Raw genomic sequence first — 17,798 nt, forward strand, 5'->3', positions numbered from 1 at the left:
CAATATCCGTTTGATATGAATTATATAGTAGATACTTACATTCGTAGTGTAACTACGGTGGCACTACCACTAAAATGCATACGCTCAAAAACATTACCCTCTGCAGTCTAAAAAGGGCGGCATACCCGTTTATTATATTACACAGAAATGTACGTTACTATATGAGAAATTCAATAAAAGGGTTACAGCGTCGTGCGTTATTGGCGGCCCTCGGGGCTCCGCTCGCCAGGACTCATGGATGCATGAATAAGTAAATCGACGGAGGCTCCAAGCTGGCAACGACGAGCCAATTTCATCATCTTATATTTTCTTCACACGCAAATGCAGTTACATAAGTGACGATACTGTGTTCAATTTTGCTAGATATGTGTCGATTGTTACAGCGAAAAACGCTATTTTCTTAATAGTTTTTTTTATAAGATCGGTGCGGCATACGAGCATGTTCACCTGATGGTTAGTGGTCCCAACTATGGATATCTGTGACCTACGTCATTTTTTTTGTTTGTATAAAGTACCAAGTGAGCAATAGGTACTTTATATTAATTACGATCTAGCCTAATTTAAGACTAACGAGTAACTTAAACTGCTAAATAATCATATAATGAAGGTGGCGTCCTCTGACACTGCACTTATTTGTTTTAACCATAGATTAGTAAAGATTACTCACTCCTAACAAGAAAATGTACCCAGTTTTGAGAATTGAAATAGTTGCTTAAAAAAGTTTTGCCACGTCTCCGTGCTAAAATGTCCCTAAAATATTTGAAATAATTATTTATTTATTACGTAAATTACGTAATTATTATGTAAATTAGTTATTTATTTGTAAATTTAAACGTAAATTTTCTCTAAAAATGTTTTTATTTGTCAAGGATTCAAAAAAAGAACTTACTAAAATAAGCCGTTTGTGGCTTCATTCAATTTCAAGGCGGCGAAGTATATTTACTAATCTATGGTTTTAACACATAAGGGAGTAGACACATTGTTCATGTGTTCTAAAATGTTCACTTATCACTATTTCACTAACACTACATCACATCATGTCACAAGCTCAAAGGGTTTAGTCCGCTTGAGTCTTCTCACTAGGTCCGTTGTATGTATGTCCGTTGTATGTCCGTGACCAACGTCATGTAGAACAAATGTTACCTGAAGCCGATCACAGATACGTTGCTTCTCCTGAGGACTAAGATGATCGCCCCATAAATATGTAAACCTCATCTCTTAGTGTAAGTGCCTAAATAGATTTCAATTAGTTTATGAAAACTGAAAAGATATTCAGGGTGAATTTTCAAATAGGCCCTCAGGGCCAAATCCGAAACTATAAGGGTTAGCGAAAAATGCTGAAAGGAGTTACGAGGCCGATTTTGATAAAAACTAAAACTGCGTCATTAGTTTTTTTTTAATTTCTTTCTCCCAAGTTCGGTTACGAGTTCATTTTGAAAAAAAAATAGACCCTCTATTTTATTCCTCTATCTGATAGTGTTGCTTATAAGGATCAAATTCTCGGAAGTAATGATAAATGAAATGTTTTAATACCTACATTTGGATTTTATCGCTTCAATTTTTATCAGGATCATTAACACATACATAACATGTCATGATAGGGAATTAACTTCCGAATTACATAATCACTTATTATACTCACATTTACATGAGGTTTAAATGTTTTGTGTACGAGATACGTAATTAACCACGAAACGAAAATTTCATTTATGACGGTTGCATTTTAATAATTATGTGCATATAAATAACTATTTGCTGTCCTGTAACCACCAAACATACGTATTTAACAGAAATTTTATTAAAATACACCAGTGGCAACAAGACACGATGTGCAATACGATTTTTAAGTTGTACTTCCTTTGGCGCGATTAATAAAGATCATGAGAATGAATTCTTACAATGCTTGCACACACTAGCTATAATCGTCATCATAAATCTATAAAATTGAAGCGTTTAATAATATTTGAATATTGCCAGTATGCATATAATTACTAATTGCATTGTAATTACTAGTAATTATTTATTTGAATTGGCACGTAGGATATTTTCGTCATTTTACAATAACTTCTTCATTATTGTTAATTTATTAAGTAACTTCTTATTATGTACGTACTTATGTACGTACATACTTATATACATACGTGTTTACATGATTATAGACGTTGCTATTCAGTTTTCTTCCGTGCGCATTTACTAATTGCTTTATAAGTTTTTCTAATTGTTTCAATGCTTTTCGCAATTAAGATGCCTACGTCTTACATACTGATCTCTCTATTATATCCATAGTGCCTTTAACACTCGTATTCAGTTCTTATTTCCCTTCACACATATCGAGAAGTATCGGAAACTTGTCAATGAACATCCGTCATCCGTCCATTACGTCCATTAGTTTTTTATTCACCACTGAGCGATCTTGTTTTTGTTCTGGACAAATTGGCATGTTGTCTACATGATGTGAAGACAATCCATGACATCTGTAATGACCCAAATGGAGGATCATGAACCAATGAGTACATCACACTTTTAGAATTGCAATGACATAACAGGTCTTGATCTTTTAAAATAGTTCCCAATGGAGTAAGAAATCTACCAATTTGTACTTGTTCAGCGTGGTAGACTATGCCCTAAACCCTAAACCCCTCTCGCTCCAAAAGAAAACTGCCCTACAGGGACAGTTAATGACGAAATGCAAAAATTTTCAAAGTTATAAACAAAAAATCACTTAAAAAACTTACACTATCCAATGCAACATTAACAATTGTGTAATTACTGTAAACTCAGCAAAAATCATTGCGAAAATAGGTTTATTTGACGGGAATTGATGACAACACGCCTGTTTTTGAGTGCATGATATTTACGTTCACGTCATCATTCTAAAGGTGTGATATTTCACTTTTATTATTCACTCCTTTCAAACCGAAGCAAGCAAGAATTGTTGCGAGTATCTTAGAAGAACACAACCATATCATATATCACAATGATACCTCAACAAATTTTTTGTCGTTTCTAACAGCTTTTAAATATACAAAATATACTTTAAAAGTTAAATTCAAACATCACTCCAACATATAATAAACAGAAAAAACGCCCGAATAATTTATATTTGTGAACGTAATTTAAAATTGTGAAAGCTTGTTTGATAAAGTTAAGTTAGTATCAGCCTTTTGGGAATTACATTAATAAATAAAACGGTATTGCTGGTACGACAACCTTTTCCAAGCGCTAAAACTCACATTTTGGTAGTCGAATAATATGAATAAGTAAATAAACTAAAACAGCACCAACACGCACTTGCAGCATAATTGAGTTTACTTCAGACACGACAAAAACAAATGTCCCACTTATTTTTAATTTTTAGATATAAATGGTTACTCCATCTTTTTTATATAATATCGGAGTAACAGACGAGCATGCACTCTACATGATGGTATTCCACCCCCGACAAGACAAGATATCCACCAGAGATCTACCACAGATGCGGCGTTACCCCTGAGGACTAAACTGGAACGCCACGGAAAAGTCTGTCTTCCCTACTACACTTTTCAAACGAGAACACAGCAACGCTTAACACTGCTTTTATTGGGCAGAAATAGATGTGGCGGTGATGCCCCCGGTGTCGAACTTCAGAGGGTTCTACCATCTTCAAACATCCAATTATGAGATAAACACTGCCTTTATATACAAATTGCTAATATCACTTTTACATAAGAACACTTCTCAAACAATGGAGCCGTTATGATTAAAAATTTAATTAACAGAATCTTACAAAGCACAATTTACGTAGAACTCGAGCGGCGTAGCATTCCGCTACGGCCTACGAAGCGTAGCTCATTTAAGAGTATATAATGTAGCATATATTCTGAGCAAATGTGAAACGACAGATGCTTTGACACGATTAAACAATGTAACATTAGAATGTTACATCGTTTAACGTTACATTACTTGTAATGGAAGTTCAGAAATGGTGATTGTAAGGGTTTATTAAAATTTTTGGTAATTATAACTTTTTCACATAGAGAAGTATATAGAGTGCTCGATCAGATTTTTTATCTTCGTATAGCTATACCTGAAAAAGTAATAACTACGGATTATTTCAGATTTATAACATCTTTTTTTTTTATAATTTTAGAGAGATAAATTATATAAGGCGCTACAAATTAGCCCTCAGGGATAGCAAATCATATGTGGCATATATCCGGTAGTATCCTATCTGGGGTTGAATAAAGGTATTCATGGACATCTTCAGATTCAGATGAACTGCTTGGTCGTTGGCTACTTGTTTAATACAAGTAGAAAAAGTAGGTAGTAAATTTATGTACGTGATAACAAGTGACCATTACCATAAATCGATTACAGATACGCTCTATCCCCGGACTGTCTTCAAGGACTAAAGTGAGAATCAGTAATTCTTTTAGATAAGTCTGCAAACATACATACTACAAGCTAAAACATTGGAATGGCAGAAATAGGCAGAGACTTTATCAACATACGCCCAACTATTTTGACATATGAGATCCAGGTCTGACAGTTATACCAGCTTTGTATAAAAAATATAATGTAGATCTTTAATAAACATTTTCGATACTGTCTTTAATAACGAAAAGAAGCTCAGGGTTCTACAAGTATCAGGATCATCAGGATTATCAAGAAGCTCAGGGTTTGCTGAAAATTAGAGAACTTCAATCTTATGTATTCTTCTCAATTACTTTGTAATGGTCGTCTCATTATATAAGAATTCAGTTTTTTTTCTTTATTAAACAGTTTGACTTGTTGTAAATTGTATGCATGACAAGTTTGTGACACGAACCCAGTAAGTCCCATGAGATTATAAAAATCGATTTTGTATTTTCACAATGAAAAGTCTGCTGTATAAATTTAACCAATACTATTTTTTTATTTCTTAACAGGAGAACAGGTACAAATATGCTACCTTTTTCTTTATGAAAAATATCATTTTGAAAGATGAGACACTAAAAATAGTACATAAAAAGCGTCCCACATAAGAACTAAAGAATCCTAAGTACCTAACTCTTGATGGAATTGGACCTAGAATATTCCAGCCTCCATTTCAAGTTTATATCTTACTCCAAACGTTTTTGGAATGACTTATGTTATATAAGGACAAAATGAGAACACGTCATAAGAACACTAAATTATAAATGAGAGGTTTTTCATAAAATAAATGTGAATATTTATTTTATAAATATAAAATAAGCAGCGTAAATGTAATTAGAGATGTAATCTTTATTTATTTCTCTACAATCATAAATGGAATCAATTTTGTGACATTGATTTTACAGATTTAAAGGAAATGTTTATTAACCACTTATATACGAGTACCTATTACTTTCCTTAGATACGTAGTAACATTAGAAGTATTCATAAAACAAACGTAAAGAAACCGAACTTAGATTTATACCATAACCAAAATTATCATTATATATTTATAGAACATAATCTGGTAGGCTTCTTAGAGGAGACAAGGGCCCTACTTTGATAGTTCCGGGCAATTCCCCAAGGGCATATCGAAGTTTACAACAAGAGCTTGGCAGCATTACTGTGCTATTTATTTTCCATTGTAGTCTGCCCTTCAATATCTTCTTAGTTGAATTTATTCAACACTTAAACGGACCTGATTGCCTTTCTTAAGAGAAAAGCAATTTGTTTCTTTCATTATTTATAAAAAAAACTACTAGGATTTTAAAATATTAGAAATGTTTTTCTAGGATTGTTCAATTCTCTTTCTCAATGAATTTGTAATCAATAATTATGACGTTTTAATTTATAACACGCACCTTTATTTAAACACTTAATTAGTATAAGTACTCAAATTTCACCGGTATAGTGGTATAATATCCACAAATAATTACTTAGAAACATATAAATAATTATAAACATTAATAGAGAGATAAATAAATCCGCTAAAAATACAAAAATAATAAATGAACTCAGACAATTTTCTTAATAAAATAAAATACGTTACCCTGTAACATGACGTAGACGTGGCGCCGCCGCCACCAAATTTATTCGATAAACACTAGACTACTGTCACAAATCATTTTAATTTATATCACACTAATAATTTCAATCGTTTTCGCGAGCCGGTCGTCGCGTGGAGTCATGCACTAGAAGACCTTGGCGGCCGTTGGGGAGCGTCGCACTATATAGAAGCACGTGTATATATAGTAGGAGTATATGAAACGTATGTCATGTGCACTGTTGGATACGTGTAGCGGCGGGAGTGCGATGGAGCCGGCGGGCGCGCGCGAAGTATCACGGCGAACTGGCCTGTCCGCTCTAGGGCTTCAGAGCGCGGGGCGGCGCGCCCACGCTCGATATCGCCGCCCTCTAGCGCCCTCCTCCATTGCAAAACCATTGAAAAAATCAACTGTTTACTGCCAAAATAGGATTCAGGTATTTCTATTAACCGTCCGATAGTACGCTAAGCTCGTTCTAAACGGTTATGAGGTAAACATACGATTCTTATCTTTTTCTTTCGTTTAACGATTTAGTTCTTATTTCTAAATAGTAAAATGGTGATATCTACGCTGATATGCTATTAATATAAACGATAAATAAAAACATTGTTTGAAAATTATATTTTTTTCATTTTGTATAGTAAAACTTATTAATATCTCAAATTATTCATTTAATGCCAAACTTGATAGGCACTTCCACGCTGAAGAAAATGTTCCCCATAACAAAAGTTAGAAAAAAACGTTAAATCGATTAAGTTCTTTGAAATTAGGAGAATTGTTCCATAAAGATGTTATTCGCAGACCTCGTTTTTGCGATTAGAGAAACTTTCAGGAGCTTTCTTAATTAAAAGGTTACTCCAACCTCGGCGCGTTTGAAATTTCTTTTAGCGTTCTACACACTGAACAATATACAGCCTTTTTTTCAAGCGTATAGAACTGCCGTTCATAGATCTGTGGTTCTGACGTATTGTAAACAATATGTTTGGGTACGTAACAGCTGACACGGGTTGAGCTTGAATGGGTGAACAATAGCTATTTTAATATTTTTCAAAGGTATTTCTACGCCTGAAGAACATGTTACCTAATCCTAATTATTAATTTTTAAATTCTTAAAGCCGTTGTTTGATTGGATAAGTGTGGAATCCAATGGATAAGCTTTTGCTATTAATGTATGATTTTGATAAACTGTGATTTCTTGTATTTGACCGCAATAAAGATATTTAACTTGAATACGGTTTTAAAATAATATTTTTATTGCTACATTTTATGATTTCTCGATAGTTTGCTTTAATTTTCAATCCGTAAACTGTACAAGACATAAAGAAGAAATACCAGAAATAAAGAAAAAATTAGTATGTGAGTATTTTTTCGAATATTCTAGCAGTTTTATAAAGCTTGCGCAGAATGATTTGGGATATTACAAATATGGGAACGAAAAATTAAGGGCGAAATTTTGCTTAGGCATATATCGAATATTTCGAATTGTGTTCTTTCGACTTTAGGAATGTATAAATAAATAAAATCATTATTTCTTATTGTCTTGTTGTTTATTGTATTATCCTGTATATTTTTGACATGCAACTTGCCGACTATAACTGTTTTACTATTCAAATTTTACAAAAAAGACAAATTTTATTAAAAGAAGTAATAAATTGTGTTATTATTACACATCATGTAATAACAGAAACAGGTTTATGTGATGATAAATCCAATGCATAATATTTTTTCTCCGGAAGATTTTCATCTAAACTCATTAATCATTGTGAAGTGTGACATCCTGAGAGTCATCAATCGTTATCATTAATATGTAATTTAATGCTTAGATCAAAGGCACACAACCGATTGTTGGACATTTAATTAATACAAGAGCTTTGGCAAACATAATTTATGATTTAATCTCTGAGTAATGTAACTATTTATGTTTGCTGTTCAATTTGTTATGTGGATTAAGTTTCCATTAGATATTTGTGCTACCATATTATCTGGGATGATGTGTCTTTCTTGTGCCTTAGGTTACAGTAAAGCTGAAGGCAGTCATCGTCTCCGATTGAAACTCGACCTCTCGATCCGGGGGGCCGAGGTTCAAATCCCAGACACACACCTCTAATTTTTCAAAGTTATCACTTGCTATAACGATAAAGAAAAACGTCGTGAGAAAATATGTCTGGGAGTTATTTATATTAAAGCTTTTAAGGTGTCCAATATTTTATCGATTCCCATTTGTCCAGCGCGATGGACTATGGCTTAAACTCCTCTCTCTTACTGACAGTGTCTCTACTTGAGTGTTACTATAAGAGGTCATTGCCGTCCATGGTCATTTGAAAACGACTCCTAAAAGAACAGGAGTTCTGTTGAGGTCGTTTGTAAATGTGTTTTGTCCAAATCATATTAATATCAAGCGCTGCTGTGTTCTGATTTGAAGAGTGGGGTAATAGAAACACGTGGCCGTGACCACATCAGTACCTACTATTAAGCTGACTGCATACTCCTTTACTACTTTTGTTTTATAAAAAAGCACTACTCAGAGGCCGTTTTCAAAGAAAAGCTTCTTTTCAGTCGCTTATTTTATTTTTAACCGCACTTTGGCGCAAAAATAGAACCGCAGCGTCATAAAACAAGCCAATCTGCAGGAAACATATCGGTGTCAACCGCACAAAAAGTAGCATTAGCGTTAGCGCAAATATAAATTATTTTTTAAATATTGCCACATGCAACTTTAGGTTGCATAATTCAGCAAGGCAATCGCGTGCAACTTACCGATACGATCAGTGGTGCAGCGCCCGGAAGGGTTGCTAGTGGTCAAAGAATACGTAGCTCAAGTTTGAATTTATAGTATGGGAATTTAGTATATACACCAACAGTTCCTAACAATTGTTGATACAGCAGTGATAGCCGAATGGTTAGAAACTTGGTCTTTCAATAGGTAGGTTCACGGCAAGAGTGGGAGCTCGAACCGCCCGGCCAGTGACCCCGAGATGGACGGCGGTAAGTGTGGTCGTATACCGTCGTGCACACCAGACGGTCTGGCGAGCGTCAAGCTCATCTGGGCGGAGCTCAACGGGGCACCGCGCTAAGGGGAATCCGATTGTGTTCCATTGGAGATCCCGGAGTCCTCTACGCAGCGCCGAAGGCCACCTGGGGGGTTTAGTGCGGAAAGAGTCCCACATAACCCTGTGTCGCACACACAGCACCGGGTACCTCTTGAAGGTACCCTCGTTAACAAGAAAAAGGAGGATGGGTTCGTCGTTCGAATCGCAGTCATGCAACTCTGAGTTTTCAAAGTTATGTACATATTGGAAATTCGTGTTTACTTACTTTGACTGTGAAGGAAAACAACATGAAGAAACCTGTATGATAAATTGAGTTAAGTGGCCACTGAATGACAACTGTCACTAAATTAAAATAGGTCACAGGTCATATTTCACTTTTAATTGAATGATAAAATGCGTTGGTAACCATTCCATCAGTAAAACAAATAAAATACCTAAGTATGCCACTTCACTTTTCTTTGACAGTGCACCTGCCACAATACTCGACCCATAGTTCCGTGACCATCCTTAACTAAATGTACTATCTTTAGCCATTCCATTACAAAACAAATAAAATACCTACACATAGCAGGCTTCTCTTTTCTTTGACAGTACAACTGCCACAACGCTCGACCCGTAGTCCCGTGACCTAACTCTTTATATTAATATTCGCATGCAATAAACCAGTCCTATCTTCACACGCTAAACGTAAAGCCAGACATGCGATACTAAATACTTCGTGGCGCAAAATAACTACAAATAACACGGTTCGTTAATCCTTTTATTTAATACTGAAAATGTTGTTTTTTTTACCACGCTTTTATTAGCTTGACCTGAATGTATGTATGTATGTATGTGACGGAATTTTTGAACTCGATTTTTACCTACTTTTAACGGTCTGATTAATTTAAAATTTTGAATAATTATTAAAAACCGATGACAATACACGATTTTAATAATTTTAACCCGTACACCTCAATAGGATCGTCAGGAATCAGGATTAACGATTTTCCTTGTGCGATTTTAGCGTGGTTTTTAGTTTTTAAACTATAATTATTTAAATAGAAATAAATAATCGTTGCCTCTGTGGCTATGTCGATATACCATGCCTGTCATAACATGCAAAGGGTTCCGGATTCAATCCCCGGCCAGACAGATCTGAATGATGAATTTAGATATCTGTTCTGAGTCTGGATGTTTGTGTATTCGTCTTAGGGAATCCTTATGTGACATTGTGCCTACAGAAAGCGTCTTTATGTGTTTAAATAGTTGTATAAAAATATGAAAGAATAGCGAAGAGACCCAAAACACTGTGCTACATTGATGCAACTGTGTTCAAGTCAACAAGACTTCATTATGTAATAAAAATAGCACCGGCGCTCTTAACACTGTATCACAATCAGGCTCATCCTCTAAAGTCACTTCGATGATTGGGAGTGGATGTAATACCCGCGTTGTTTGCCCACGTTAGGGCGTCATATCATCTGTCCTATCCTCTCTCTTATCAAGGACGAGCTTTTGGCCGCGGCTTCGCTCGCGTTACGAAGCAATATTTTCATCCCCTATTTAATGCCCATGGGGGTAGAACTGATCAAAATCCTTTCTTAGCGGGTGCCTACGTCATTAAATCTACCTGCATGTCAAATTTCAGCCCGATCCGTCCAGTGGTTTGGGCTGTGCGTTGATAGATCACTATGTCAGTCAGTCACCTTTGAGTTTTATATATTTAGATAACTGATAAAAAGATGCAGTGCTAATTCGACGCCGGGATGTTACTGTCGGTGACCTGCTACAATACTTTAACCGCATACGTACTGGCGCCACTATGGCTGCGTAGAACATCGATCTCTCGTTGCGTATGCAGGTGGAGCAATCACTCTGCCAAGCTAAAGAAACCCAAAGATACTATTATATTGATAAAAACTAATAACTGAACTAAATTGATAAAGACTACCTAACATTGATAAAAGGCTACCGGCATATTTAAACTGGTTTTAAATAAACGCATATAATAATAAGAATACTTGATCGCATATTAATATTTCGTTTTTATCAAAATACAATACAGAATTTTCAATATATACATTTTAATGTCTTACAATGTAACAAAGTACCTACATTATAATTTCGTTAAGTGAGTATGTAAAACTGGCGCACACATAGACATTTCTACATGCCTGTCAAAGAAACATTTTATTTTGCAATTGACGTCTCATCCATAGGCCTTATACCGTCGTACACACCAGATGGTGTGGCGAGCGTCAAGCTCACCTGGGCAGAGCCCGACGGGGCAACGCGCTAAGAGGACTCCGGTTGCGTTCCTTTGGAGATCCCGGAGCCCTCTACGCAGCGCTGAGGACGGCCACCGGGGGGGTTTTAGTGCAGTAAAAATCCCACATAACCTTGCGTCGCTCCCACGGCGCCGGGTACCTTTTAAAGGCTTCCCCCTCGTGAACAAAAAAAAAAAGGCCTTGTTGCAACGAATCAACGTATTTTATTTTCCAGTTGGATGGCAGTACCCACGCGTGTAAAATGGAGCAGTGTGGAGGGGGTGTGGCTCGGAACATGGCGGAAGCGCTGTGGCGGATGCGAGGCGGGCGTACAAAGCTCTTGACGGCTCTTGGGCAAGACGGAGATGGGGAATTCCTGACGAATATCGCCCCTGGACTTATTCTTAATGGTAGTATTTTTTATGACCTGTATCAATTAAAAATATTGAACAAATTTCACTATTTATACGACACTAAGCTAATTTCTAAAATACTGACTGATTTGGAGTTTTTACGCATTTTTACACGGTCATCATATTTTTACGTATTTCCGTAATATAGCTACTTCAAAAAATGGGGGTAGGTGCTACACTTGTCGTCAACTCTTTACTTACTGTCCCACTGCTGGACATGAGTCTCCCTTGGAGTAAGAGGAGTTGACGCGCTAACCAAATGCAAATTGGTAGAGTTGAACATTGAAAACTTATTTTTAAAAAATACACTTAGGCGTATAAGCTTCCTTATTATATTTTCCTCGGAATTTCGATCGTCTTCGAGATCCCGAGTTTCAACCATAGTGGCTGTCGCTGCCTTACTGCGATTCCTAAACTTCTACAAAACAAAATTTCTTACTTAATGTCTAGACTATAAACGTGCAATAGAACAAAGTAATGTAGAGTATCTCGACTGTTAAACCGTGAGCAGTAAGGACAGTAACTGTTCTTCGTCTTACTTCAGACTTTTCTTCAAGCGAGTTACGAGCTCAGCAAGACGCGAACGCGTTGTAAAAATATATACGAGCTAACAGTAAATACCAACTTTGTCTTTAACAAAAGCAGTGATAGCCTAGTGACACGTGACACGAGAACCTTATAGATCTTAAAAAAAGGGTTCTTAAAGGTACGTTAAGTTTACCAATACGCACTTGACCAGCGGTTGACTATGGCTTAATCCTTCTCATTCTGAGAGGAATCCCGTGCCCAGCAGTGGAACTGTAATGGGTTGACCATGAATAGGTATTAACCTTTGTAATAAAATGTATCAGTCTAATTACGTACCAACTAGAAATATCATTTATCTACATTTTCTTTAACGAACATCATGGCTCCGTCCTGGCCGTGATTCCTAACGACAGTCATGACCATCCATTAGTTTATATAATGATCATAATAAAAAACCTGATTCACTAGTGTCTCCTATATTGCCAAAAGGCAATTATTTATGTTATAATTCATAGTACCCTATTATTTACACATTACCGCTACACTCATAGCCCTACACTAGGATGTTTCGTGTGTGTGCGTGCCCCGGCCACACATAACGACAAATATACCTATATGATTACCCAGGAAACAAAACGAAATTCATACCTAATGAAGATGTCTTGGCTGACCGGGGATCAAATCCAAAACCAATTGTCAGATCGGTGTGATGACCGATCTGCCGGGCAGTTCATCATTGTTTATAAAATTTCAGATTGTACAGTAAAAGATGCGAAAACTTCTATGTATGCAGCCGTTTTCGATGCTAAAGGCGAATGTCTGCTAGGACTCGGAGACATGAATATCCATGACCACATAACAATAGACTTGGTAAGTGATAATATGACTGTTGTTTTTATTAACAAGTTACTTTTTAAATTATACGAGCAGGAAAGAGAGAAGCAGTAAAATCCAAGTCTTCCTCGAAACTTAAAATTCTATCCGTTTCCATCATAGATGCGTCACATCAGCAAGTTTTGTGAAGTCATATGTATACCTACCTATCTACGTATTCTTGGTCACATCCATCCAACCATCCAAAATGGATCAGGATCTTGTCACGCTTTTAACAATAGGTTTATTTTATACTAAATAGTTGTTTTTTTAATACGCTAACTTTATAGGAAGTGAGTAGAAAATAACTATACCTAACTAACAAAAAAGGACAACGCTTTCAAAATAGGTAAACTATCCAATGAATATATCATTTAATAATTTTGGATACACTGATTATTAAAACCTTACATCGTTCTTTATTACTTTGTCCGATATTGTATGATAAATATTTCCTTAGTTTAAAAACTTATAAAAATTCCTTGCGGCAGAAAATTGTATAAAATATAAAATTGCTGGTAGGAGCTCACCCATCTCTTCTCGAATAAAATTCTCGAGAGCGAATGCAATATCCTGTATGGAAAACAACAAATTTAGATGCACTACTTCAGGCGTTTTCAGTAAAAGCGTGTCATGAATAAACTGCAAAAATATTTTTATATGGTATAAACGTATGAACTTAGGCACTAACTAAAAAAATGTAACTAAGCACTAAATATAATTAAATAGTTATATTATGTTTATATACTATTGTAATGAAAAATATGTTCTGATTGTAACAAAAAGCCACTCGCAATACTTATAATCCACAGGTATTATCTTCAATGCTTACAGCAGGGTTTCTCAAAGTGAAATCCATACCCCTGACATACCTACGCCAATTAATCAAAGCAAATTTTCGACCCAAGGCTCAATATGCGATAAAAAAAACAACCAATCATATTAATAAATAACGGTTCGGAATTTAATTGAATTCTAAAATACCTAAGATCTCTTCTACCTACCTACGCTACCTCTACCTACGCTTAAATTTGCTAAACCCTAGTTAACAGCACAGGTTATTTATAACGCAATGTAATATTTGCACAAAATGCAATAAATATTATATGAAAAGACATTTGACCTTCTGTCGCATATCCAAAGGTCAGATGTGGGTAACACATTATAGGTAAACATACGTATCGCTAGCATGCCTGCGACAATAGGGTCTGAAGACAATTAAATACCAATACACGCGTGGGTCGATGGACCTATAAGCACGCGAATCAATTTATCCAATAATATACAAAATTAAAAAGAAAAGGAACACAGAAATAAGATTCAATCGAAATATTTTTATCACCTCTTCCAACACGCAGAGAGCTCTATTCTGGTCCCAAGACTACACCAGAAAATCACAGTATTTCTCAACATGTGAGGACCACCCTTGCACAATCTTATATACGGCGTGCCAGTTCCAGCAATTATTCTTCTTCACATCATTTTTGAATCGCGCGCGCCACATGAAGGTCTTCTGTCATTAGGCTATGGCCTCTATTATTCTAATGGAATTGACTCAGAAGTATTAAAGCCTTCCACATTTTAGTCTTCAGCTTCGATAACAAAGATATCGCTTAAGGGTAGGCGACCCTCCCGTCGTCGTTTTAAGTATAGACTTAGATTTTTTTTTGCCACGCTCTCCATAGCTCGACATCCTATAACTATGTTTTTTGAAAATTTTCTGTTGAAAATGTTCTTTTTGAAAAATAATATCGCCGAATTTGAAAACCTCGCGCGTTTGGCTAGTTATAAGTTTTAACTAAATCCAAAATCATTCTGTGTTACGATAAATTTACATAATAATTTTGGCTAGGGTAAAGTTCAGCATAGTTGCTCAAATTCCCCATACACATTTATTATTGCAAAAATACAATACCTATAGCCCTAACTTAACCTACCCTACTTAATATTTAGTTACCCTACTTAATAGTTAATAGTGTTAAACACTTGCAAAATCTAAATAAGTTTTTTTATGATTGTAGGTGGACAGACATGTGGAGTATTTAAAGAATGCGCCGTTGGTCGTGGTGGACGGTAACCTGCCGCAGACAACAATGGACCACGTTCTAAGGTTGTGTCAACAACATAATAAACCAGGTAAGATTTCACCTTTATTGTGCAAATAAATTCACTATTTCGCTTGCCAGTACTATCTTGCCGGTGTCATCTGAGAATAATCTTTTATAAAATATAACGACTGCATACAAAATCTGGTGGTAAAGGGATACTGCTGCTTGTGGACATCTGTAATGAATCCCAGACAAGAAGTCCTACCAAAATGACCACAGATTCATATACCTACTTCGTTGCTGTTTGTTCCGATGTTTTAGTTACCTATTAGTAACAAAACTGTTCGTTTTACTTATTTTACTCGTATAAGTATTTAATTATTGCTTCCTTTATTTTCCTTTAAGTTTATCGAGCGTCATGCAGGCTTTATAGATTTTAACATTATACCTAATATGGGGTGTCGTTGGCATCGTCCAATTTCTGAGACTCACATAGGCTACATTTGTGAGCAGTTCTGTTTTTTTGTTTCCAGAGTTATTCTCTAGCTATTTATTTCTAAAACCTTAAAGTCAGATGTTTCACATCTATCGGGTGTCGCGTGATAGCCATGTTTCTTAAAACATTTGACTGATATTTCCTAATAAGAAAGGTAGCATAAGTGAATAAAAACACAATATATTAAAAATATGTATATTCATATTTAAGATTACATTTTAGTGCAAGTACAATAACAGTAATAATGTTGTACAATGCAGGGACGGACTACTACGGGGTACTTAAGGCTAAAACACATCTTGGCACGTTGCGGCGTCGTGTAACGTTGCGATGTCGCGTCGTGGAAATCTGCGACTGCATCGTAAAGATCACGATGTCGAGAAAATTGGTAATGCAATTCTGCGTTATTTTTTCTTACAAATGATTCCCATCATGGTGTAAGAAATGGTTGTATTTTTATGAATGATGGAAATCACTAAAAAACCATAACGCAAGTTTGCATCAGCATTTTTCTCGACATTGTGATTTTTTAAAACTTTTATTTAACTTTACCTGTAATATGTATGACTAGGAATTATGCTAATCATACATATTACACTTACAAGTTAAATTCGAACCATTACCTGCATGCATGCAAGAAGTGGGTCTGATTTAACTGGCATAATTCCATGCATATTTAAATCAGATCGTATATATCGAAGATTTCCACCACGAAACACGCCACTCTCCACGTCACACCGTGCCACGATGCGACACATATGTGTTTTAAGCGCTACCCCACGACCTATACGTATTTATTTAATAAAATGCATAATATACAAACATTGAAAATTGATAAAAGTATCCATGTATAAGACATTGACTGTGACATAGAAAGATCAGTGTATTAAAATGCGGTGGCGATATTTTATTAACCATTTAACTTATAAGTTTCATAACCAATATAGAACCGGAATAAATCCCGTGAATAATAAAAAACATTTTTCAAATCCACATATCCAGAAAATACTCATATTTTTTATCTCAAATATAAAAATATCACTTTTCGAAATACATAATTTAATGCACACATCATTTTTAATTTTATAAAATAAAATCCCATAGACAAAATAGTTACATAGCCTTCGCAAACTAAACAAACTCTCTGATATTACAACAGTCTACTAAATCTTATGTAAAGGCACGCCTAAGAATATAATTGGTCTCATTTTGAAACATGGTTCTCCGTGCCATCATAAATTTCTTTATAATCAGATAGGTTCTTTATAATCAGGAGTACGCAATATCTTACCTTATATATATATTTATTTTGTCCATGTAAAATCATACTTATTTTCATTAAGCTTTAAGGCATTTTTACTACGATTAAAAGTACATAATTATTAAGAGTAAGTATATAAACCTAGTGTTTATAAAAATATTTTAATTTTAATATCAATAAAGTGCGAACAGGTACTAATATTGTTAAAATATCGGAGTTAACTTCGTCGAAACATTCCTTAAAGTTCATTTGAACAACAGTTTTCAAGATACATACGTTAATAATCAGATCGCTTAAAAAAATATCAAATAAAAGATAAAGAGATTCTATTACATATAGAAACTTAACTAAATATCTAACAATACTAAAATAAGATTAGTTGAAGTAATTTCTGCAGGGTTAAACTGTATGATTAAAATTGTAAGCAAATCTTTTTAACACGCTTTTATTAGCATGGATTGTATCTATATGTATGTATGTATGTATGTATGTATGTAACGAAATCTTTGAATTAGATTTTTACCCACTTTGAACGGTCCGATTAATTTAAAATTAACAATTATCAAGAACCGATGACAATACGCGATCAGGAATCAGGATTAACGATTATCCTTGTGCGATTTTAGCGTGGTTTTTAGGTTTAAACTATTATTATTAGAAGTTCGTGATGGCGTGGTTGTATAATATCGCCAATGTAAAAAATATTGCCAATCTACCATTGGTAGTAGCTTATATCTGATGGTAAGTGGCTACTGCCGACCATGGAAATCTGTAATCGCAAATAAAATTAGATTCGTACCTGAGGTCAGTAATAGATGCGCCGCTACTCCTGAGGACTACACTGGAATGTCCCGGAAAAGTAATACTTCCCTTACTTTACCACACTCTTCAAAGCAGAACAC

The 17,798-nt window shown here is 35.2% G+C and overlaps 2 protein-coding genes across 4 annotated transcripts in view; one reads left to right on the forward strand and one right to left on the reverse strand.

The window, feature by feature from the left end:
* LOC140747446 (uncharacterized) overlaps nt 1–6,271 on the reverse strand; it is a 157,605-nt gene extending 151,334 nt beyond the window's left edge. For both annotated transcript variants that reach the window (XM_073079905.1, XM_073079904.1), the window contains exon 1: nt 5,984–6,271. The gene's annotated coding sequence lies outside the window, so the exon portion shown is untranslated. The remainder of the gene's footprint in view (nt 1–5,983) is intronic.
* Nucleotides 1–17,798, forward strand: part of LOC140747444 (uncharacterized) — a 223,532-nt gene that overhangs the window by 183,406 nt on the left and 22,328 nt on the right. For both annotated transcript variants that reach the window (XM_073079901.1, XM_073079902.1), the window contains exons 9-11: nt 11,513–11,687; nt 12,973–13,088; nt 15,113–15,227. In XM_073079901.1, coding sequence (XP_072936002.1) covers nt 11,513–11,687; nt 12,973–13,088; nt 15,113–15,227 — 406 coding nt within the window. The remainder of the gene's footprint in view (nt 1–11,512; nt 11,688–12,972; nt 13,089–15,112; nt 15,228–17,798) is intronic.

The sequence above is a fragment of the Epargyreus clarus genome, unplaced genomic scaffold, assembly GCF_041222505.1.
Source record: "Epargyreus clarus isolate Ecla_fem2 unplaced genomic scaffold, WU_Ecla_fem_2.2 ptg000014l, whole genome shotgun sequence".
Classification (NCBI taxonomy): domain Eukaryota; kingdom Metazoa; phylum Arthropoda; class Insecta; order Lepidoptera; family Hesperiidae; genus Epargyreus; species Epargyreus clarus.